General features: G+C 32.6%; 2 protein-coding genes across 6 annotated transcripts in view; one reads left to right on the top strand and one right to left on the bottom strand.

The window, feature by feature from the left end:
- ABCB1 (ATP binding cassette subfamily B member 1) overlaps positions 1 to 21,867 on the bottom strand; it is a 261,471-nt gene extending 239,604 nt beyond the window's left edge. For both annotated transcript variants that reach the window (XM_077148311.1, XM_077148221.1), the window contains exon 1: positions 21,683 to 21,867. The gene's annotated coding sequence lies outside the window, so the exon portion shown is untranslated. The remainder of the gene's footprint in view (positions 1 to 21,682) is intronic.
- The window catches only part of RUNDC3B (RUN domain containing 3B), a 247,086-nt gene that overhangs the window by 58,725 nt on the left and 166,177 nt on the right, over positions 1 to 22,184 (top strand). For all 4 annotated transcript variants that reach the window (XR_013170772.1, XM_077148924.1, XM_077148861.1 and 1 more), the window contains exons 3-4: positions 7,959 to 8,092; positions 18,414 to 18,499. Coding sequence is in view for 3 of the 4 variants with exons in the window: in XM_077148924.1 (XP_077005039.1) it covers positions 7,959 to 8,092; positions 18,414 to 18,499 (220 nt within the window). In the remaining variant the exon portion in view is untranslated. The remainder of the gene's footprint in view (positions 1 to 7,958; positions 8,093 to 18,413; positions 18,500 to 22,184) is intronic.

The raw sequence follows: 22,184 nt of genomic DNA, 5'->3' as shown, positions 1-22,184 counted from the left end.
TGGAAAATATACCCCACTCTTTTATTTTTCTTTTAATCTCTGAGGCTGTCAGTGAGAAACTATGACAAGCAGACCAACTGACTGATCCTTTTTCATTTGTCAGATCTGTCTGCAGCCGAAGCAGAGGCTGCAGGGGACAGAGATGTGCTAGGCCTAGTCAGGCTCTCTCTTGGGCTTGCTTTCCCATCTGAAAATAAGAGCTGTTGCAATTTGACTATAGGCAATTTGGAATCTAGTGGATTGTCGTCTGTCTGGAAGCTTCTCATTTCTTATGACTAATCTAAAGTGAGAAATAAAATTATGATTAAAGCAATTAATGCCTACAGATAAGTAAAAATGTTTTTATTTTCTTCATTTTTGTGATTTGTATTACAGCCAAGATCAAAATAATATGTATAACCAGGGTATAAAGGGTAACATATTAACAGTTATGTTTTGCTTTGTTTTTTCAAAGTATAGACCTATAAATAGTGTTTTATATAAGATTCATTAATTGTTTCCCATTCTTTTCCAGGAATTGTTTAAGCATTGGCATAATCTGGTCATAATATAGCATATTTAATCTTTTGGGAAGTGAGATTCCTGTAAATAAACTTTTCATGGAAATTGTTTTTACTTGGATAAGCTTATATTTCTGTAAATGACTGCAAATAAAGTAGAAAACCTTGTTTCTCAGCACAGAGATAGTAACTGAAGTTTAAAGTTAAGGAATTTGTATTCTCAGTATTTAACATGGAAAGTATTCTATTCTGGTTAGTATTTCACTGTTGAGAGATTTTATTTTCTTTGTTGTAATTTTCATATTTATATTATGTTCTTACATTGAGTTTATATTATGTTTTTATATTGAGTCCAACGGGGGGTACCAAATTACAGATCCCTTTGGATATGTATTTTCAAATTTAATATTTATTTAAAATGCTAGAAATGGAGGTAGGAGGGTAGAGTGTGAATAGCAGAGATAGAGATGTGGCCAGTAGCACAGCTGTATACATCTTCCTGTCATTACTGACTCCTGGTGCGTGTTTGTGTGTTTTGCTTTGTTTGTTTTTTGATTTGGTTACATAAAAGATATGTCCTATTGGAGATCTTAGTGTTTGCTTATGAGAGAAGATGTCATTTATTTTTTTGGGACCATTACTTCAAAAATTTGACTTTGGGGTTTTGCCATGTAATTATATTAGAAATTTCCAAAGACGATAGCAAGAATTTACAGTTCTTTTCTAACTGTTGATTGTTAAACAATAATTGGAAGCTGTAGCATAGAGTAAGCATTTAGTAAGCGTTGGTTAAACTAAAGTACATTTTTGATACTTTCTGCTAGTCTCATCATTGAGGGAAAAAATACAAACTTTAATCCTTTTAAGCAAGAAAGAGAGCTGTTTCAAAAATATATTTGTTTATAATTTCTGGAAAAGTTAACAGTAAAAAGTGAACATTTTTAAAGTTAAAAGCTTTCTGAGGTGTACCGGTTCAATAAGTGAGTGATTTTCCTAATTAGTCTCATAAATTCTGCAGTGTAAAGCTAGTAATTCAACGTATCCTGTTCATTTTAGTTCTACTGTCATTATCACTTTATTATATTTGAGAAAGAATAATGGAAGTGAAAGTAAATAGGGACTAGTTACTGCTCATTATTGTGACCTGTAAAGGCTCTAGTTTCTCCAAATAGAATAAGCTGCAAGGGAACAGCTTGAGTCACTGCTCATATTCATTTTTATTGAGCTCATTTTACTTATTAGATAAAAGAAGCATTACTACTTCAAGATTATGTGTAGCCATCTTATTTGGGCTATTCAGTTTGGAATTTTAAACTTGGTTGCAGGTTTCTTAAATATCTGTGTGCATTTGTTGTTGTTGTTTTTTAAAGAGATTTCCCAAAGTTGCAGATGGCTGGCTCATCTCCAAATACCTCTTCAAGGTACTCTTTGCTTGTGATGTCTCCCGCCACTGAGCTACGCGGGAGCATGGAATTGACTTACTGGGGAGGGCTGTATCAGTTAAGTGATCTTTTTAGTACATTGCATGGGTTTTGCAAAGCTTTCTTTCTTTTATTTTTTAATCCAGAGGGACAACTATACTCATGCTAATTTTAAAAATTAAAATCATGTAGTAAACCTAAACAGTATAAAAAGCCATTTATTCTTCTTTCTCTCCTCTATGACCCCTCCATATTCTATCCATGGCTTTAAAGCACTATTTTTTGATCATGCATGTCTATGTTCTTTTAATTTTATTTTAACTCTTAATGATAGAAGATTTATTAGTATAACCTCAGTTTTATAGTTCTGTGTAATAACATTTGTAATACCTGTAAGTTGGGGGTTCAGGAAAGCTGTGTGAATTTTCCAGTGCCACTCAGTGAAACAGAGATGGATGCTATCAGCAGTAACTGTGTGTCCCCATTCTGGAACCATTATCAGGACTGTATTCCTTAGTTTCCTTTTGCCCAGACTTCATGCATGATTTATTTACTTATTAAAATTTTTTTATTGAGTTCTTGCTGCATGCAAAAGACATTTATCTTTAAACAGCTTGTGATCTAACTGCTTATTATACTTATTAATTAGAAAAGAAATTCATAGTCATCATTTTTAATAATAACAGTAGGACAAAGGGTGGAAAGTAGAAAGTAAAAGTCTTCTAGTTTCTTCATAAGTAATCATTTTTAACAATTTTTTGTTTCATACTTTCTACTTACAATTATAATCACTACTGAAACAAATTACAGTTGGTTTCTTCAAGGCTGCACATTTATCCATAGCTCTCTGTAGAGGCTTAATTCATCCTCTGGTACTCTAATTTACTCTGCCAAAATTTTAAGTCTTATATTGAAGAAACCCAAAATGTTTGTATTCTGTTTGGAAAGATGATTAATTTACTGGCATAAAAAAGCCTATTAAATTTTCAGATTTTAAAAAATAAACCCACTTATCTTAATCAGTTTACTTTGGAAGATTAGAAATCAACCAACATTTATGGTATAGGTCCATAATTTAGATATTTAGATTTGTTTATGGTAATTCTTTATAAGTAGAACTGGAAATAAAACTATCAATAACAGGATAATTATTTTTATAGATGAGGTAGCTGTGACTCATAGTTGCTAAATGATTTTTTAAGATATCCTTTAAGTAACTTACAGAGCTAGCAATATAAGTACAAGTTCACCTTCAATCCAGAATTTTACTTCTTCAGATTCAGCTTAAGATAATTAAGTTTTTTACTAGGTGTTTAAGTTTACCCTTTCTTGTTTAAGAACATTAATATGAGAGCTCAGTTAGAAAATTAATCAGTGTTATAACTTTACCTTCAAAACTGGGTGGGTGATCTGTTAAATATAGACCTCAACCAGAGAGAATACTTTTTTTTTTTAAGTCCTTTTTTAAAAGAGGACTGATTTTGACCTCTTGCAGAAATGGGAATTTTCTCTGTTTCGTAAAAAGATAGTGGAAAATACTAAACTGGCTAACATAAATTAGTTATAGGAAATTTGAGACTGCAGCTATAAAATTTAAAATTTAATATCTAAATGTTAATATTGTGGTAACAATAAATCCATAATTAACCAACAACCTTTAAGTATCTGAACACTTCTGCAGTGATATCAGAGTGGTTTATTAAAATCTGGGGGGACTTTCTTGTCTTCTGCTGCTTGTGTAGAGAAGTAGCATATCCAAGATAGTTGTTGATAGTATCAGCTTGGTGATATTACACTAACAGAATTTCACTTTGTGAAACCAGTTTTTTTAATAGATAAGAACTAATAATAATAAGATAAAGAAAGTCATTAACAAATTCATTTATATTTTATATTACTTTGTCAAAAGACTATTCATTAGCTATTGTTTAGTGGAGACCCACTTTAAAAAATTTCGTTCCTGTTTTTAGAAGATTTCATTCTGGCCATTAAATAAGATAAAGGCAAAATACAGAAAATTTGCAAGATGTACAACTTAAAGAATATAGAAGAGTAATTTTAGATTAGCTCCGAACCTTAAGAAATCACAAGTGATTTTTCAGTGCTGGAAATGAGGCAATTCAGTGTGAAAGACTTATATTATATAGCTGGTCAATTGCAAATCACCACCATTTAGTTGAACAGATTTTTCACCCCATATTTTTGTTCCTAAAATGAATTAAGGGAATAAAAACTAATGGGAATAAGTTTTGAAAAGTTTAACTTTGTCATTGATAAAAAGTCAACTTCCAAGAATACTTAGCATTGAAAGTATATTACACACCAACTGATCTTCAAGATATTTTAAAAGAAAATTTCAAAATTCTCTTTTATGACAGCATATCTCTTATCTGGAATAAAACTTATTAAAGCTATAGATTGGTCAGTTTCTTGCTTTTGTGGTAACTTTTAGTTAGAGAAAATGAAAATATGTTGGGAGTGACTATTACTTAAGTAGTGATTTTTAAAGGCATGGTTAGCTCGTAGCTTTTGTTTTAATAATCCTGTTGAATACTGGGTAAAGCCAAATAGCCCAAGTACACCTTTTGCTAGTAGTAAATCTTTGTGCATTCAAAAGAGACGTTCAAGTGGCTGTATTCCAAATAATCAGCTGAACAGTTCTTCTGATTATTTTAACTAACAGTACCTTTTATTGTAGATGCAGAAATTATTTAATTATTTATAATTTAAAGATATGTAGATAGTTTATATGAGTACTTGTTTGGAGGTTATAGCAAGGGAATGCACCTTCTTTTTTTCAATCAAAGTGGATTCTTTTGAACATGGAAAGCTCGATATCTTGAATTAAGAACTTCACCTTCAAATTGAGGCACATGGAAGAGGGAGGAAGGAAAAATCAAACCAAGTCATCCTTACATCCTGTTTGCTGAGTAGATAAAAGTGTTGTAAAGATACTTCTGTGTGTTAAGGCTCTGTGAATCATAATATTATGTCATTCTGTTAATTGTATAGTTTCTCAGTTTATAACTTGGGGAGACTTTGCCATTGTCACTTGGGTAAAAGTCTTGTGGTTAGCACCACCTACCGGTAGCAAGAATTTAGTGATTTTCTGTTTAACCTAAGCCTAGATTTTAGGGTTTTTTTTTGTATTTTGTTACCTCTCCTTTAAAATGGGGCTTTCTTATATCTTGTTTTTCCTTAGCTCTACTTTAAAACTTATTATAAATTATTTTCCTTAGCCATGTGAAACTTATGACAAGTTTTAAAATGACATTGTAGAAAAGCATATCATGACCAGTGCAAAAGTGCTGGGCCCGTATATTTTTGCTCGCAAAGGAAATTCTTCTTGGTCATAGCCAATCTACCTCTCACTCTTTTCTTTAGTGTATCTATCTGCATTCCCGCCATAGGTGGTTGCCATAGGCTAGTCAGTGTTGTCGTTTTCTTTGCCCATTTCTGTGACTTCTGTTTCCCATGTTACCTCTTTAGAGAGATTTAAAGTCCCCAGGGAAACCTTATGATTCAGTCTTCTTTTAAAGTCTTTGCCACTGTATAGTATTCCCAAACAAAAGTGTTATTTCTTAAGGAAATCTGTCAGCTCTATTCTCATTTTGAAATTATGGAAAGATCTCCAATAATAGGAGGCAAGGAAAATTAGTTGAGTTTAGAAACCTTTTGGGGAGGTGAATTTAGTATGGTTAATAAGGGAGAGCATTGGGTTGGGGGTAACTTTTAAAGATTTCTATAGATTCTAAGCAACTAATGGGAAAAATTTGCATCTTATACTCACTTCTTTATGTGGTGCAAAGGAAGCTTCATTCCTTTAACTATTTGTATGATAATAAAACTGTAGTAATAATGAACATTTATTACCTAGTATGTGCTATGTTCTGTGTTAATTGCCAAAAATGTATTATCTCATCTAATCCTCATAAATATAGTACTTTCAAGTGGTTACTACTATTGTTCTCAAATTACACAACAAGAAGCTCAGTCCTATAGAGTGAAGTTAAGTTATTAGCCCAAGATCATGTAACTAGAATGTGATCTAAAATTCCAGTTTTGGAATCTTGCTCTTAACCCCCAAGCATTCTACCTGTCCTCCAAATGGCTGACAAATCGATGACATGAAAAATTCCTTAAAAATAAACTATATTGAAGTATGTACAGTGGGGACAAAGGAAAGAGAGAGAGGAAGGAAGAGATTATAAATATTCCTATAAATTTCTATTGTAAGTAATAAGATTTTTTAAGGGAAATAAGGTTAAATAAATATCTAAGTAAGGATGTATATATGTTTTTGTGTTTTTATTTACGTAAACAAAGCTAAACTTATTTGTCCAGAATATTTGATATTTGTAAACTAACATGCAGATACTTTAATACCAGATTGCCGTTGAAATTATTATAAAAAGATACTAATTGGATTTAAAGGAATAAAATCTAGTTTTTATATGTGTTGCATTTAAGATGATCTGTTTTGTGCTAATTTAGCAATTCATTTTTAACAAATATTTATTGAATGCTTGCTATGAGCCAGGCACCATGTCAAGTGCTGGGGATTGATTTAAAGACAAATAAGACACAGTTCCTGCCACAGTGATCTTACTACCTAGTGTGTGACAATGAAGAAAACATGATTATAATAACGTGTGATTGGGATAAGTAAGCATGCTAGGCACTGTGACACTCAGGCAGCACATAGAAAGGGACTAATCTACTACGGAGATCAGGGATGGCCTTTCAGCCATCCTGAATGGTGGATAGGAGTTAGCCTATCATGATATATAAGATTTCTATTGGTTGATTAACCATAAGGAAATTATTAGAAATACCAAGGGAAATTTTTAAAAATAGCAATGCCTGGGCCTTCCCTTAGAGATTCTGATTTATTTAATCTGGGGTAGAATCTATTTCTGAATTTTTTTTAAAGCAGCTCATTATACTAATGTACTGCCATGGTTGCAAACCACTAGGTAATTGTCATCTCAAACATTCCTCCTAAAACGGCAATTGCTGATGAAAACAGTTTTTGATGTTACTGGGGAGAAGTTATTTCTGCCAAAGAGAAGATTTGAGATAAATAAATAATTGATTCAAAATGAAGAAGCCCAGATTAAAAATATATATATTAAAAAAAACAAATATTACTACATTAAAATTAAAATTAAACATCTTCCCCAGGTAATGCTGATCATCCCATAGAATTAAAGAAAGAATTAATGTGGCTCTCATATCCAATTTTAAAATACTAAAAGCACAAAATGGTTCCCATGTACCGAGTACTCTGAGTCCTCAAAAGAAATGTTAAAACCAATGTGAGATATGCAGATAATAGAACACTTAGTCATGAACAGATATGTAGTTACCCAAATCTGAGAGATTAGAATGGTAAATGGCAGAAAGAGCTCTTGATGGGTTGGTGACTGGAAGAGAGGAAATGCATGATGGAGGAGAGCATTAGGGCTGAGGGCATGAGAGAGTGATTGGGTGGAGCAAGGTGAATGATCACTGAATGCAGGATGCTGCTTACTGATAGGATAGACCACACTTTGTCTCATATCTTTGAAATGTTCCTAGGAAGAAGAAGGAAAGGGTTGTGTTGTTCTTTTTTTTCCTATTTTTCTAATTGGAGAAACAGCTTTAAAGTGCAACTGGTAACACTTAAATTCATGCTTAACTAGACAGAAGGAAGGTTTTCTGTGTGTTATTTAAAAGACTGAATTAAAAGAATTAGATGTTAAACTGCAAGAGATCTTTTAGACTTTGCCTTTTTTATTTCATTGCTTGATTATATTGTTGAGAAAACTGTGATCTAGATCCATTAAACTGCCTAAAGCAACACAGATATTTAAAGGGAGAACAGGGCTAGTTTTAACCTACACATTACATTACATTACTACTACATTAGTGCCTTTTCTTGTATAGCATACTGTGCTGTCCTTTATTTTCCAGAATTTTATTGTTCTTGCATTTTGAATTTTCTGGTCTAGTTTTTCTTTTACTTTTATTCTGTATTACGATTTGTCTCCTGAAGGTCATATAACCTGGTTTGGTTATGAAAGTCCTCGTAGCTTCTGGGACTATATCAGAGTGGCTTGCCGGAAAGTTTCACAGAATTGTATCTGCAGCATTGAAAATATGGAAAATGTCAGTTCTTCAAGAGCTAAGGTAAGAAATTGATAAGAGTATGAAATGTGTATAATCTAATCAAAAGTAGTTTTGACTCTGATAGAAAACACTTAAGCTCTTTGTTATATGAAGTATTTCCTTTTGATTTTCATTGTTGGAATTAAGCACCTAACCAAATTTAACATCTTTCAGAAGCTTGTCTAAGAATTCCTTTTTCTTCCCTCTTTACATGTGGTTATTTCAGAACGTTCTTAAATCTTCACTATTGCCTCATGAATAGCTGGAAGGTATGAAGCTGTAGTCATTATGAATTTTCTTTCTTTTTTTTTTTTCTCATGGGTCGGCACAGGGAGCAGAATATGAATTTTCTTTTTAAGAAACACAATACAGTATTTCCTGTTCTATGAAAATTCTGCATTTCTTGAATTTCTAAGCCAATCATTCTCAAACAGTGTCCTGCAGAACTCTGGTGGTCTCTAAGACCTTTCCTTTAGGGGGTCCATGATATCAAAACAATTTTTGCAATAATACCAAGGTGTTGTTTACCTTTTTCACTGTGTTGACTTGTGCACAGCTAATGCAGAAGTAGTGATGTGTAAAATTGCTGGTGTCTTCTCATGAATTAAAGCAGTGGCCTCAAACTACACTAGTAATCTTGGAGTTCTCCACAGTGCATTCACAGAATATTTTTTTGAAATGCCGCTTTCACTTAAAAATGTCCATGATGATGCTGTAAAAATTACTAATTTTATGAAATCTCTATCCTTGTGTACCTGTCTTTTTATTTTCCCAAGGGACAAAATAGGAATACATACAAAGTGTTTTTGCTACATACTGAATTATGAGGTTGCCTCTAGAAAAAACACTCATGCGGATGAATGAACAGCCCATGAGTTGTGAGCTAATCTAGTCACTGTTTTCATGTCATACCATTTTCCTTGAAGAACAACTTACAAGTATTTTTAGACTTAGGCATTTGGCAGACATTTTCTGGAAAAATGAATGAGCTTGTCAGTTCAAGGAAAACAACTGAAAAGTATTTGTTGCCATGGTGAAAGTAAAGCTTTCAAGTGAAGATTAAAATTTTAGAAAACTTTTATCCACCACTTTAATTTAGTAGTTTGCTGAAACTAAAAGGCTTTTGTAACAGAAAAGTTTAATGAAATTTGTCAGTGTTTTGTAGACCCTGCATAGCTTAATGAACCAGTATTTTCCAAATGCCCCATGTATAAAATTACAAATTCATGCATGGGTAAAAGAGCCATTTGAAGTACAAAATGGACCAATGGATTTAATGTAACTTTGGAGGGAGCTCATTAATGTCGTGATAGAGCCACATTGTAACTAACCTTTAAGACATGATAATTTATTAAATTTTGATATAGAATCACAGAAGAAAATCCACCATTGTCTGAAAAGACTATTAAAAGATTCCCTTTTCCAGGCAGTGTGACAGCTCAGTGGCAGAATTCTTGCCTGCCATGCCAGAGACCCTGGTTCGCTTCCCGGTACCTGCCCATGAGAAAAAAAAAAGATTCCCTTTCCCAGCTATACTAGATATATGTGTGAGTCTGGATTTTCTTCATATACTTCAACAAACTTTCCTTGAAGTAATAGATTGAATGCAGAAGCAGATATCTAGCTCTCTTCTGTTAAGCCATACATTAAAGACATTTGCAAATTGTAAAACAGAGCCACTATTCCCACTAATTTTTTCCATTGGGGAAAAATAATTATTTTTCATAAACATATGTTACTTATGTTAGCATAAAATGGATTTATTATTATTAGTTTTAAATAGCTTAATTAATATTTTTTTAAATCCCTAGTTTTGATTTTAATATAGTGATTATCAGTACATTCTGTCCACATGAATAAAAGTTCTTTAGGGTCCTAAGTGATTTTTAAGACTGTAAATAATCTGAACTCCTGATCTAAGCTTTATCAGCTTTAGTTTAGGAACTTCATTTTATTTTTTATTGGATTGCTATAGTGGCTGTTTTTACTGTTTTTGACACTTAAGAATTATAGAATGACATGTGGGTAGAAAATATTGAACATAGGTAGGTAGAATTTAAGACATGAAGACATGTTTTTCCTCATTGCGTCACAATTATACAATTATAAATTATATATTTGAATAATAACCAGAAGTAAAACAATCTTTCAAAAACTGTAGTTTCTAAGTTTATTGTTCTGCATCCGTTTTTATTTAGGAATTTTTTCTTTTTGAAAATTTTTGGTTAGCAAAATTAACAAAGATATGTCCAAAATAAATAAAGCATTTTATAAACCTTGAACTGAATATCTTAATTTTTAAAAGGCAAGATCTATAATATTTAAATTTAGCAACATAATTAGAAACATAGTTGAAACCTTTTTTAAACTCAAGTATCGAAATGTACTTTTACATGAATTGGTAATCCTGGCTCTTAGCAACTTTTGGAAATAATAGTGATATAGATATAAAACCAGTAATCTTTCCTTTACTGCCTCCTGCCAAACCTCCATCCAAGGGGTTGTATGAGCACCAGTTAATTTGTTGCTTTACTATCTCCCAACTCTTTCAGGTTGAATCACTTTTCCTTTGCACTGGGAACTGAACCTGGGTCTCTGGCATGGCAGGCGAGAACTCTGCCACTAGCCACTAGCCACTAATAAATTTCATTTTTAATTCAGTTATAGATAGCGTTTCTTTTTTTTGATTAAAAAAAGTTTCTCATCGGTGTTTGAATCCTGTTTTTATTAATACGGATTTCTTTTTAGTCACAAATATTGTCTTAACTGTCTTTGGCTTTTATTCATTTATTTATTTTTCCATCAGTCTAACTGACTGACTACAGGTTTAAAAAGAGTGCCCTTGAATTTCCCCTGGCCTCTCAGTTGAGTTTGTATCAGTTTTCCTTTCATGTTTACTTTATAGTTTAAAAGTAATATTTTTGTTTCTTTAGGTTAGGAATAGTAGAGTAGTGGTAGTTTGAATGCATCAGGTCTGTACAACTGGTGGTACATAAATTATTTTCCCACTTTAAATTAAAAGTAGGAGTGATTAATGTGATCAGTAGTATTCTAAACCTCTTCAACATAGGACTATATTTACAAAACTAACATATCCCAAAATACAAAAGGTAATTGAGAAGTTAACAAAGAATGTAGCATTTAGATCTGGGTGGACCAAAGAATCCAAAACCTAGCTGACCACTTTTCATAATGAGACTCCAGGGTCCAGTCCCTGTCCAGTCAAGAGAATGTTTATTCTGTGAAAAAAACAGTGTTGGGTATCAAAGTACCACAGAACAATCATGTTCCGAATCCTACATTTATAGCTTTGTTTTGTTGAAGCCTCAAACAGTTTCCATTGAGTGGGGAAAGAGGGATCTATGATTTGCCTGGTTATACTAAAAAAAAAAAAAAAAAAAAAGGTGTCTTTGGTTGAGGATTAGCTGTCTTTATTCATTGCACGGAGAGAGCAAGGCATTTAATTTACCCAATAAACCACATGTGCCAAGCATCAGGATTGAAAAATTAGACATAATACTTCAGATGGCAGGTTTATTGAGGCATAGAGCTGCAGGTTTGGGAGTCTACTAGCATATATATAGCACTTGCATCCAGCCCTGATGTTTGAAATCATGTAGCAGAACTGAAGAACCAAACTTACCTGGCAAAACAATGCACAACTCAGTTCACTCGGAGCCAAAACAGTTCATTTCTGAGTTGTTTGTAAGGGACCAGATTCACTCTGATTATACATTCAAGGTTATATATAAAAACTTTTAAACAATAAAAGACATGGTACAGTGACTAATTGAGTATAGAAACATTCATTAGTCGAGTTGATTGAATCAGAAATAAATCTAATTGTCCTAGATTTGCCCCTTAGATTCATATTGTAGAAACTTTTCACCATGAAAGGTCTTGACAGTCTCTCTAGACAAATCTATGAAATGCAGACCTCTCCCATTCTTAGCTTGGTCTATGACTAGTTGAGCCTAATTTCCAAGCACTAAACAGTCTCACATTGGAATAAATATCTGATTTGAAGATCATATCTATAATATCCCCATCTCAAGTGAGTTTGCAGGTATTCATTCTGTAATATGAAGGGGGTTATAGGCATTACATTTCTATATATCAGTTTACTTAGGTTTCGGACTAGAATTAGCACTTTTAGAAAAATGACTTCACTTCAACAAGTGCCAACTTATTTCACTCTCTTTTGAACTCATCCATCTTCCCTGTCTGCTCCTGGGCTACTTACTAGCATATTTTATGATGTCTGTCAGAAACTACCCCAATTAGATCCTTAGTTGTTACTGTGGCTGACCTTGCAGGTAGTTCCATTGTATGTTTTTACTGTTCCAACTGGTTTTGAGTTGAAGAAATCCTTTTTCTTCCTTGCCTTTTTGATTTTCTTGACCCTAAAAATAAACCCTGTGTTGTTCTTGAGTTCTTACTACCTTCCTGCATAGTTTGTGTGTATTTTTCTTTCTCTGTTTTTAAGAACTTCTTTGCCTAGTTTTTGGGCTAGGTTAAGTTTTCCTGGTTTGTGGTTGCTTGCCCTGTGCATCCTTCTATTATTGTATTAAATACTAGACCATTTTTTGAATATACCAGTAACATTAACTAGCTGTATATCTATTCATCTTTCCATCTAATACATTTTTATTGAGTACCTATACTATGCCAGAACTGTGAATGTAGTCATTAAAACATTCCCATAATACCTATCTCCAATCCTTCCTAGAAGCAGTCTTTCCTGGTCTCATTGACGCACTTATTTTTTATCTTGTTTGGAGTTCGCTTGTCACTGTTCTGTCCTAGAGGCAAGTTAACTAAATTTCCTATTGAAAGAGGCAGGGAAGATTTTAATCACAGATGCTTCAGAATGATCAAATACTAGAACTTTACAGTGAGATATCATAATGAGAAAAGAACATGTTTATGATCATTTTCTATTATTAACTTATAAATTTTTATTAAAAATGAGTGTTTATATTAAAATACAATCCAGTTTAATTACTAGCTTCAAATGAATCTTCTTAATATATTATTTTCATCATATCTTTCCTTTTTTCATTTCTCACTGGTGTTCCAACACTTTAATAGTTATATAACCTTGAGCAGTTTACTTATCTTCCTTAGTTTTATGCATTTATTCAGCAAATGTATACTGAATCTCTAATATGTAGTTATAAGTACTAAGGCTACAGTGATAAAAAAAAGGATGACAAAGAACATTTATTATGTACCTTATATTTTAGTAATACAATAAACAAACAAATAAATACATACATGTATTAGTTTGAAACTGTTATGCACCCCAGAAGAGTCTGTGTTCTTTTAATCTGTTCCTGTGGGTGCAGACCTGCTATAGGTGGGACTTTTTGGTTAAGTTATTTCAGTTGAGATGTGACCCACTCCTTTCAAGGTGGATCTTAATCCTTTTACTGGAGTCCTTCATGAGAGAATCAAAGCCAGAGAGAGGAGCCCAAGAGAAGCTGAGCGACAATGGCTTCTCACACACACAAACAGAGAGTCACTGAAACCAGAACTAGAAGCAAGGAAACCCGGGAGAGAAGGACCAGCAGGCATTGCCATGTGCCCTCCTATATGACAGAGGTGTCCCAGATGCCACTGGTCTGCCTTCAGAACCCGAGTATCATCCTGTTGATGCCTCAATTGGGATATTTTCATGGTCTTAGAACTGTTAATTGTAAGTTAATAACGCCCATTGTAAAAGCCAGTCCATTTCTGGTATATTGCCTTCCGGCGGCTTTAGCAAATTGATAAAATTTTGGTACAAGAAGTGGGGTGGTACGATTAACAAATACCAAAAATGCTGGAAGTGTCCTGGATGTGGGTGGCCTGTCTTCAGAGCCCAGGTATCATCCCATTGATACCTTAATTGGGACATTTTCATAGTCTAAGAACTGTAAATTGTAAGTTAATAAATCCTCATTGGAAAAGCCAATCCATTTCTGATATATTGCTTTATGGTAGCTTTAGCACATTGAAATAGTATACATGTAATCTCAGGGGTCAAAAAAGTGAAACGGGTTAGAGGCCTAGAAAGTGATAGGGGTGGTAGTGGAGAGCAGGCATATTTAGATAGGGTGGTTAGGGAAGGCTTCTGTCAGAAAGTAACATTTGAGCAGAGGCCTGAACTAAGGGAAGAAATGCACAAAATGCAAATATTGAGCAAGATAAGCAAGACAGAGAGGAGAAGGAGATAGGTTACAATAAAGAGTTTGTATATTATTCTCAGTGTAGTAGGAAGCTACTTCAAGGTTTCTTTTTTGTTAAAGGAACAGTATACTATAATCTGATTTACATTAAAAAATATCATTTTGGTGCTTTATGGAGAATCCATTGAAGCGAAAGATGGAAGTAGAGTCAAATTAGGATGGTATAATAGTCTTAAAAAGGAAATAATCCTGGAAGTAAGAAATAAATTCATTTCTGCTTCCAGGGATCACAGAATAGCTTGTGTTAGAAGAACACTTTTACTGAGAACAACTGTAAATTTGGATAAAATATAAAAAGCAACAATTTAAAGGCATAAAAGAACAAGAAAGGCATGAGAACTTGAGTGGCCCAGATCACGGAGAAAAGGATGGTACAGGAGGGGAGCCCTGTAGTCATCTTGGATTATAACCTGAGGGCATTTTCCTATCCACATTACAAGTTTAGACGCAAAGCAGAAAGTGGCAGTGGTGAGGGTGGCTGTTTTAGTTTTCCTGGTCTAGAAAAACAAACATGAGAATTTTTAAGTACCGGTGAAACCAGCACTTGGTTGAGAGGAGAGAAGTTCAGAGAAATGAGCCTGAAGCATTCAGTTTTCCTGTGAGATATTTGCCGACTCTTCGGTAGTGCAATACCGAGCAAAAGTCCATAAACCAGGCTGAAAGCAGCAAATAGAAGGCTAAAATAACCAGTCACATATTTCAAAGTCTTGTTCTGGAGAAACAGAGTTTAAAGTTCCAGACCCAACAATTTGGTGGGGCCCTGTAAACATTTCAACTTTCATTTGAGATCCCAGAAAGGCTATTCCTTGAGAGTAAAGACAAATCAGAAAAAAATCAGCCCTCGAAGGCCTAAAATTGAAGCCCTTAAGTGGTGCATGACTATTTTCTAGTCTTTCATTTTCCTGCCAGTGGAGAAATAAATCCACTTTGGAAATTTGTAGCAGACAGTGCTGCTACAAATTTTCATATTGCAGTGTCCAATATTCAGTTGAAAATCACTGGGTTACAAAGAAACAAGATCAAATGATCAAATTCAAGAGAATTAAAAAAGATTTGAAATAGACCCATAGGTTTTGCAGATAATAGACTTTATATTATGATAATATTTATGATATTTATAATAAATATAAATAATTGTGATAATAGATTCAAGAAAATAGAAATCAAGGTAAATATTATCAAAGGGCTGACATATATTAAAAAATTAAAAAATCAAAAGAAACTGTTGAATATCAAACACAGAACTTATATAAAAATGTCCAATTACTGAGGCACAATGCATCCCAATGAATTTCAGAGAATTGAAACCACATAGGGTACATTCTTTAGCCACAATGGAATTAAGCTAGAAACAGGAACAAAAAGGTTAATAGAAATGCTTATATGAATTGAAATTGATAAATACACTTCTGAATAACTCATGGATAAAAAAAAGCCATAATGGAAATTGAAAGCCTATTTTGAAATTAATTATAATGAAAATATAATATAAAAACTCGCATTTAGAGGAAAATTGATAGGCTTAAATAGGCCTTTGTGTATTAAAACAAAGGCAGGGTAAAAAAAAAAACCAAAAAATAAAAACAAAGGCAGGCTGGGAATCAGTGATTAGAGTTTTCTTCTCAAAAGAATAATAAAGTAGAAGGAAGGAAATAAGATAGCAGAAATTCTGTAAATTCAAACAAAAAATAAGCTAGGAAAAATGAAACCAAAATTTGATTTTTTAAAAAAAGTTTAATAAAATCAATAAACTTCTAGTAAGACTATACAGGGGGATAAATATATATATATATTTATATAATATAAATATATATATATATTTATATATAGTAATATATAACCTACTATCAGGAACAAATAAGGGACCTAACCCTATTAGACCCTAAAAACCTTAAAAATGCTAAAAGATAATATTACTGATAACCTTACATCATAAAAGTGAACATTTTCATGAAATGGGCAGATTTTTTGAATAACATCACTTACCAAACTAATACAAAAAGAAATAGAACATCTGAATATTCTAATATCTGCTAAAGAAACTGAATCTGTAGTAAAAGTCCTTCCCCTTTCAAGTCCATATTTAAATTAAGTTCTTTTCTTAATGATTTGTAAGAACTCTATATTTTATGGGTGAGAATTTTTTTGTGTATAAATTTTGTAGATATCTTTGCCCTGTGATTTGACTTTTCCTTCTCTTAAGTGATAACAAGCCATCCCTTGAAACAGGTGGGAAAATGAGTATATGGATATTAATTGAACTTGGTTTGTCAGTTTGGTAATGGAAGATGAGTTTCTTTTTTCTAATTATGTCTATCTTTTGTTTTCTCATACAGTAAAATTGTAACCTAACTCAGTTCTTGGGAGGATTAAGTGTCTGAATGTAGGTAAAGCTCATAGAACAGGGCTTAGCACATATTAATTATATTCTTAGGAAATATTGACTACTTTTATTTATTTATTTATTTTTCAAAACCTTCAGGGGTTCACCATTACCCATCAGTAAAGTTTTAAATTCCTTAACCTAGGTTTCAGTTTTCCCACTCTTTGGCACCAACAATCTTTTTAAATCTGTTTATCTCCTGTTTTAATTAAAGTTCTTGGGTTGAAAGAGGAGAAACCTCTTAAAATGAGCACAATTTATTATCACAGTATAACAGAGAATTCCACAAACAACCAAGGACAGGAAACAAAGTACAGTCCAGTTTTGCATGGATTGAAACAATCAGGAAGCAGGAATTTCCCTACGTTTCTTATCTAGCAACAGCACAGTCTCCTGTGTCTAACATTCTCTGTTTCTGTGTCTGGGGACGTGTGCTCTTTTGATTCAAGCAGCTACTACCACCTGACTTGTCTGTGCCTTTTAATTGAAATTTTCAGAGAATCTTCAGACTTTGCTGGTCACCCATTGGCTTTCCTTTTCCATCCTCGCTTCCAATCAGCCACAGATAATTTTAGGTTCCCCCTAGGCTTTCCCCTTCAGCAGGAACTATTGGCTGAACACCAGGCAAGCTAGAAGGGGTCATTGAATGTGGTAAGCAGATTGACTGGCTGACTACACCCATATAATTCCTTTCCCAAACAGGACTGCTGCTTCTAGCCTGACAAGTTTTATAACTGCCTAAGTTGACTTCTTTTTTTGACCCCCATTATCAGGAGTGTGAATCACTAGAGTAGCCTTTTTTTTTCTTTTATTGGTTGGTGATCATCATATATCTTGATTAGTCTCACCTTTATTTTCAACTGGCAGTGCAGTGTTTCCAATTCCTATATTTTCCATCTTCATGGATTTTCTGGATATTTGTGAAAAAGTTTACATGAAATGAAAGTAACTGGATTGCAGAATTCTCTACAAACATCATCTCTTTTATTCTTTCATTCTAAATAAATTCAGAGGAAATGCTTTAGATTATTAAAAAAAATTGAGCTGATTAATCTCAACTACTTAATGAGATACTTTTATAGTAAAATTATTTGTATTTTGTCAGAATGTCTGTTTCTCTGATTAGGTGCTAGAATATGCTGACCTCTGTTTTATTTTCTTTTTCTAGCTTAAGTATGCAGTAATAGTTTTTAGAATTCTCTGCGGGCACCAAATTCAGTGACTCATGATTTGGGTTCATGATAAATCATGAAATTTGGGGTTCATTATTGTGTAAAACCCCCTCTGGAAAGACAGAATGGAAAATTCTCTTAAACAAGAAATATTTAGAGTGATTCTTTTTATGAGAGAGTTCTGTTCCTCACATTTTACTGGGGAACTCATTTTAATTACCATGTTGATTTGGGACATTTAAGTAGAAAGTTATATCTTATAATTATATTATGTGATTAAAAAGAGATCTCCAGATCAATTAACCCAGTATCAATGGTTCTTTCTCTACAGAGGATAGAAAGTTAGTCTGACATACTGTATCCTAATCTTTTAGAAAACAATATATATTCTATATAATCAAAATTTACCTATTTAAAATCTATTTTTCTTAGTGTGTATCAAATGTATATTTTGATAAGTTCTTTACAAAATACAATGCATATTTTTTATGGCACAGTGGGCAATTTTTTTTAACTTTTAATAATTTTTTCATATTTAATTCTTTTATTCCTTTTAGGGTAGAGCCTGGATCAGAGTAGCACTCATGGAAAAACACTTATCTGAATACATCTCTACAGCTCTGAGAGACTTCAAAACAACCAGGTTTAAAAGTCCTTTTGATTTTCTAATATATATTTGAAGAAGTCACATAAAGACATAGAAATAAGAAGAGAATAAAGCGTTTCATTTAGGTTCTAAGGTTCTCAATTTTTCCTTTTCCTGCTCAGATAAATTCATTTTTCTCAGTAAAACATCAATTGTCAACTAAACATACTTCTACCTTGGATTATTTTTCAGGCTCTACATTACGCCTGGAATATCCTTTTGCTGAATCATCTCTAATTCTTACTCTTTCAATACTTGAAGATTGTTTCTCTCCATAGACTTTTCTGTACCCAATTTGAAGAAAGATTTATGAAATTCTTATATCATCCCTTCTCTTCTCACACAATATTTACTTCTTTGTTATAGAATATAAATCACTTCTTTAATATATATACATGATTAAATTATTGTTCAGTTGTCTTTTTAGGGCAGTTTGTATGCATTTTATTTTACTTGTATTGTATTGATTTAAGGGATAATATACTATGCCACATAAAAAGTAGAACTCTTAATTTTTTATGCACCGAGAGTTCATGTTAGAGTATCAGTCATTATTTTAAACTGTTTATGTTTATTGTTATTGTTGAAGAAACCAGTTTTTTCCATATTAAATTATTTATAAATAATTTTAATATCAACATCTTAGATATGTGCTATCTAAAAAAAAGAGACGTTTGCCACATACTGCTATAAAAATTAAAATTAAAATTTAATTTTTATTTATTTATTAATTTAAAGAAAATTTGGTTAATGTTAAAGCACATTTCAGCTGCTTTAATAGTCATGTGGCTGATGATTACTGATTTGGGCAGTATTGATTTAAAACATTTTCTTCATCCCAGGAAGTTCTAATGGACAGGGCTGCCTTAGACTCCTCTAAGTCCTCATAGGTAGACTTATGTCTACCTCATTAATTATATTTAATGAAAGAGAAGAAAAGAATAACGAGTATAAACCAGTTATGATAGAGAAATTGAGGCACAATGAAATCTTATACCTGGAATCTTAACTTCCATAACCTAATGCAATGTTTGACAATCTGGATTGTGAGAAAAATCTTGGCATTTACTATGATACATCCTTCTCTTAGCTAATTAACTAGTACAAATTATGATATCTTTACTTAGGTGCCGCTATCTTTTTAGGTAATATCATAGTAACCTTTTAATTTGGAAGTTGGCAAAGAAAAAAAAATCATTATCATCATTATATGTTTGACTAGGATAGACTTTTAGCTAAAAGAAAATTTGCATAAAATAAATGTGACCTGTACTTACTGATTTCTTTTAAAACAACATAACCTTGAGATATTTCTAAAGGTGGACTGCAAGATGATGATAAATTCTTAGACATTTGAAATGGACCTTATTAATATGAAGCATTTGTTTCTTTTTCAAAATCATCGTTAGTAAATAAGTTTTATTTAAAAAGATATTTAATATTGAGAATACTAAGGCTTGAAAACAGCAAAAATATGATGTAATATCAGAATCTAGTAGATCAAACCTAAAAATTCAAAGTTAATGAAATAAAAACCAAGTTTACACTTGCAGCAACATATGCAATAATAATATTTATCAGTTATTATTTTTAAAAATGTGAATAAGTGAATAGAGCAAGTTTCCTGCCAATAATTGTTTGCTGGGGTTGCTTGTGAGACTCAGGGAAACAAACATATCAATATCAGAAATCATCCTTCGACAAAGGCATCCATGAGAAGAGACTGAAAGTCAGTTTCCTCTGCAGTAATCTCTGTGTTAATTAGACTCAAACTCATTGACTCTCAGCACCTTTACACATTTGAATTACGTGTGGAGCCTTTAAAAATACTGAGTCCCAGGACTCTTCCTAGATCAATTAAATCAGAATCTTTGATGATGGAGACCCTCCTTTGAATTTTCCCACAGCTCTCCAGGTGATTCCAGTATGAAACCAGGTTAGGAACCATTGGTTTAACTTGAGTTTGGAAGAACTAATCTTTCCAGATTTTTGTCAATGTCTTCCTCTTTACCAAGGAAAGGAGTGTGTTTTAGGCTCTAAGTCTTGATTATTAAGAGCCCTTGTTTAATAGTTTCTGCTGGGTAAAATGAATATAATGTGAACAGTCCATTGCAGAGGGACTGAGACAGGTTTAGGAAGAACTGTCACTTCTACTCTAAGGGCTGGCCTTGTTGACTGTCTTTATTTTTTCTCCTTACCTTCTTTTTTTGACAGGCAAAAAATAATTTATTGAGTTTTTGCAAGGAGTATAAGCATAGTATAGTGTATCCCCTAATTTGTTATTCAACACATACTTTACTGAGCATTTCCAATGCCACCAGTACTTAATTTGCCATTTACAACAACTGTACAACTGAACTACCTTTGAAATGGTTTGTTTTAGATTTGTTTTCCTAGTAGCTTTCCACAAATGATGATTTATTCATTCACTCACTAATTCAACGAATACTTTTTCAGCCCCTCCCAATAATTACAGAGACAACTGTCCTTTAACCAGTAGGACTCATTTATAGGATAAATGTCAGTTAGTACTTTGTACTATTTGCCCAATCATTGTTTTTTAAAAAAATTTAATTATTTTCTTTTTATAAACTCTCATATCAAAGTTATGAGAATCTTTTCTAAGAAGAAATTAAAGTATTAATATTCCTCTCAAAATTACTAGCTTGTTTCTTAGTTTAAAGAATTGGATAGAGGGGAAATCATTCTTGAATAGATTATTTTTAGAGTGAGTAGTTTAAAGATTTAAAAGGAAATGCTTTTTGTCTTGTTCTTAGGTATTAGCTGTCCTTTTTATGAAAAGGAAATGATTCCATTCTAAAAAAGTCCACATGAAATAAAAATATTCTTGTAACAATATATAAGCTTACATTATTCAAACAGAAACATGGCTTAGTATATAATGTGTGTAATGTTTATACACAGATATATGGTTACCAAATGCGAATATAAAATGATTTTTTAATTCCCAAGAAAGAAAGTAGGGAGTTTATTTCAGATCTGTTTTAGAAGTGGACTAAGAAAATGTGGTTATGGAAAAACAAGAAAGTAGTGTTTGTTTTTTTTTTAACTGAAATCAAACCAGAGAAACATCTTATTATAAGTAAATTTCATTAAAAAAAATACACTAGCCAAAACAAACATATTTTTGCAAAGTATAGGAAATAAGTTATACCTTACCTTTGGCTGGATATTCCTGAGATATATGAAATGATGAAAAACAGGTCTGTTCTTTTAGGAATCTTGAGAGTATCTGACTCAAGTGAATTTCTGCTTATTCTTCTCTTGGCAGATAGAGTAGTAATGATGTCCTTTAGGTGGTAATACAAGCTTTTATTCCTGTACAGGAGGAGGAGCTATATGAGCTGAGGCAGACAAGTTTGAATGCACTAATCAGTGAAAATCCAAGGAATAAACTGGGTGGAGGAGGTGAGGGGGGAGCAGACATGCAGTGAATCTTGTTCTTGGAAGTACATGACTTTGCCTCCCAAGTATGAGAGAAATTCATGTGATTTTTATGTGACAGTGTTGGTAAGGAATTGAAAAAAAAAACCTTAAAAAGTTTCATAGTTCATGGATTGGAGTGTCATTGGACAGTAGCCAGAGTTGGAAAGTAGGCAAAGGAAAGATTATAATCCAAACTTAAAAAAGTGGAGAATTGTTTTAGGAGGTTACTGAGAAG

This window comes from Tamandua tetradactyla, chromosome 1, assembly GCF_023851605.1.
Source record: "Tamandua tetradactyla isolate mTamTet1 chromosome 1, mTamTet1.pri, whole genome shotgun sequence".
Taxonomy (NCBI): Eukaryota; Metazoa; Chordata; class Mammalia; order Pilosa; family Myrmecophagidae; genus Tamandua; species Tamandua tetradactyla.
Note: the sequence above shows the minus strand (reverse complement) of the source record. Positions and strands in the feature narration are given on the sequence as shown.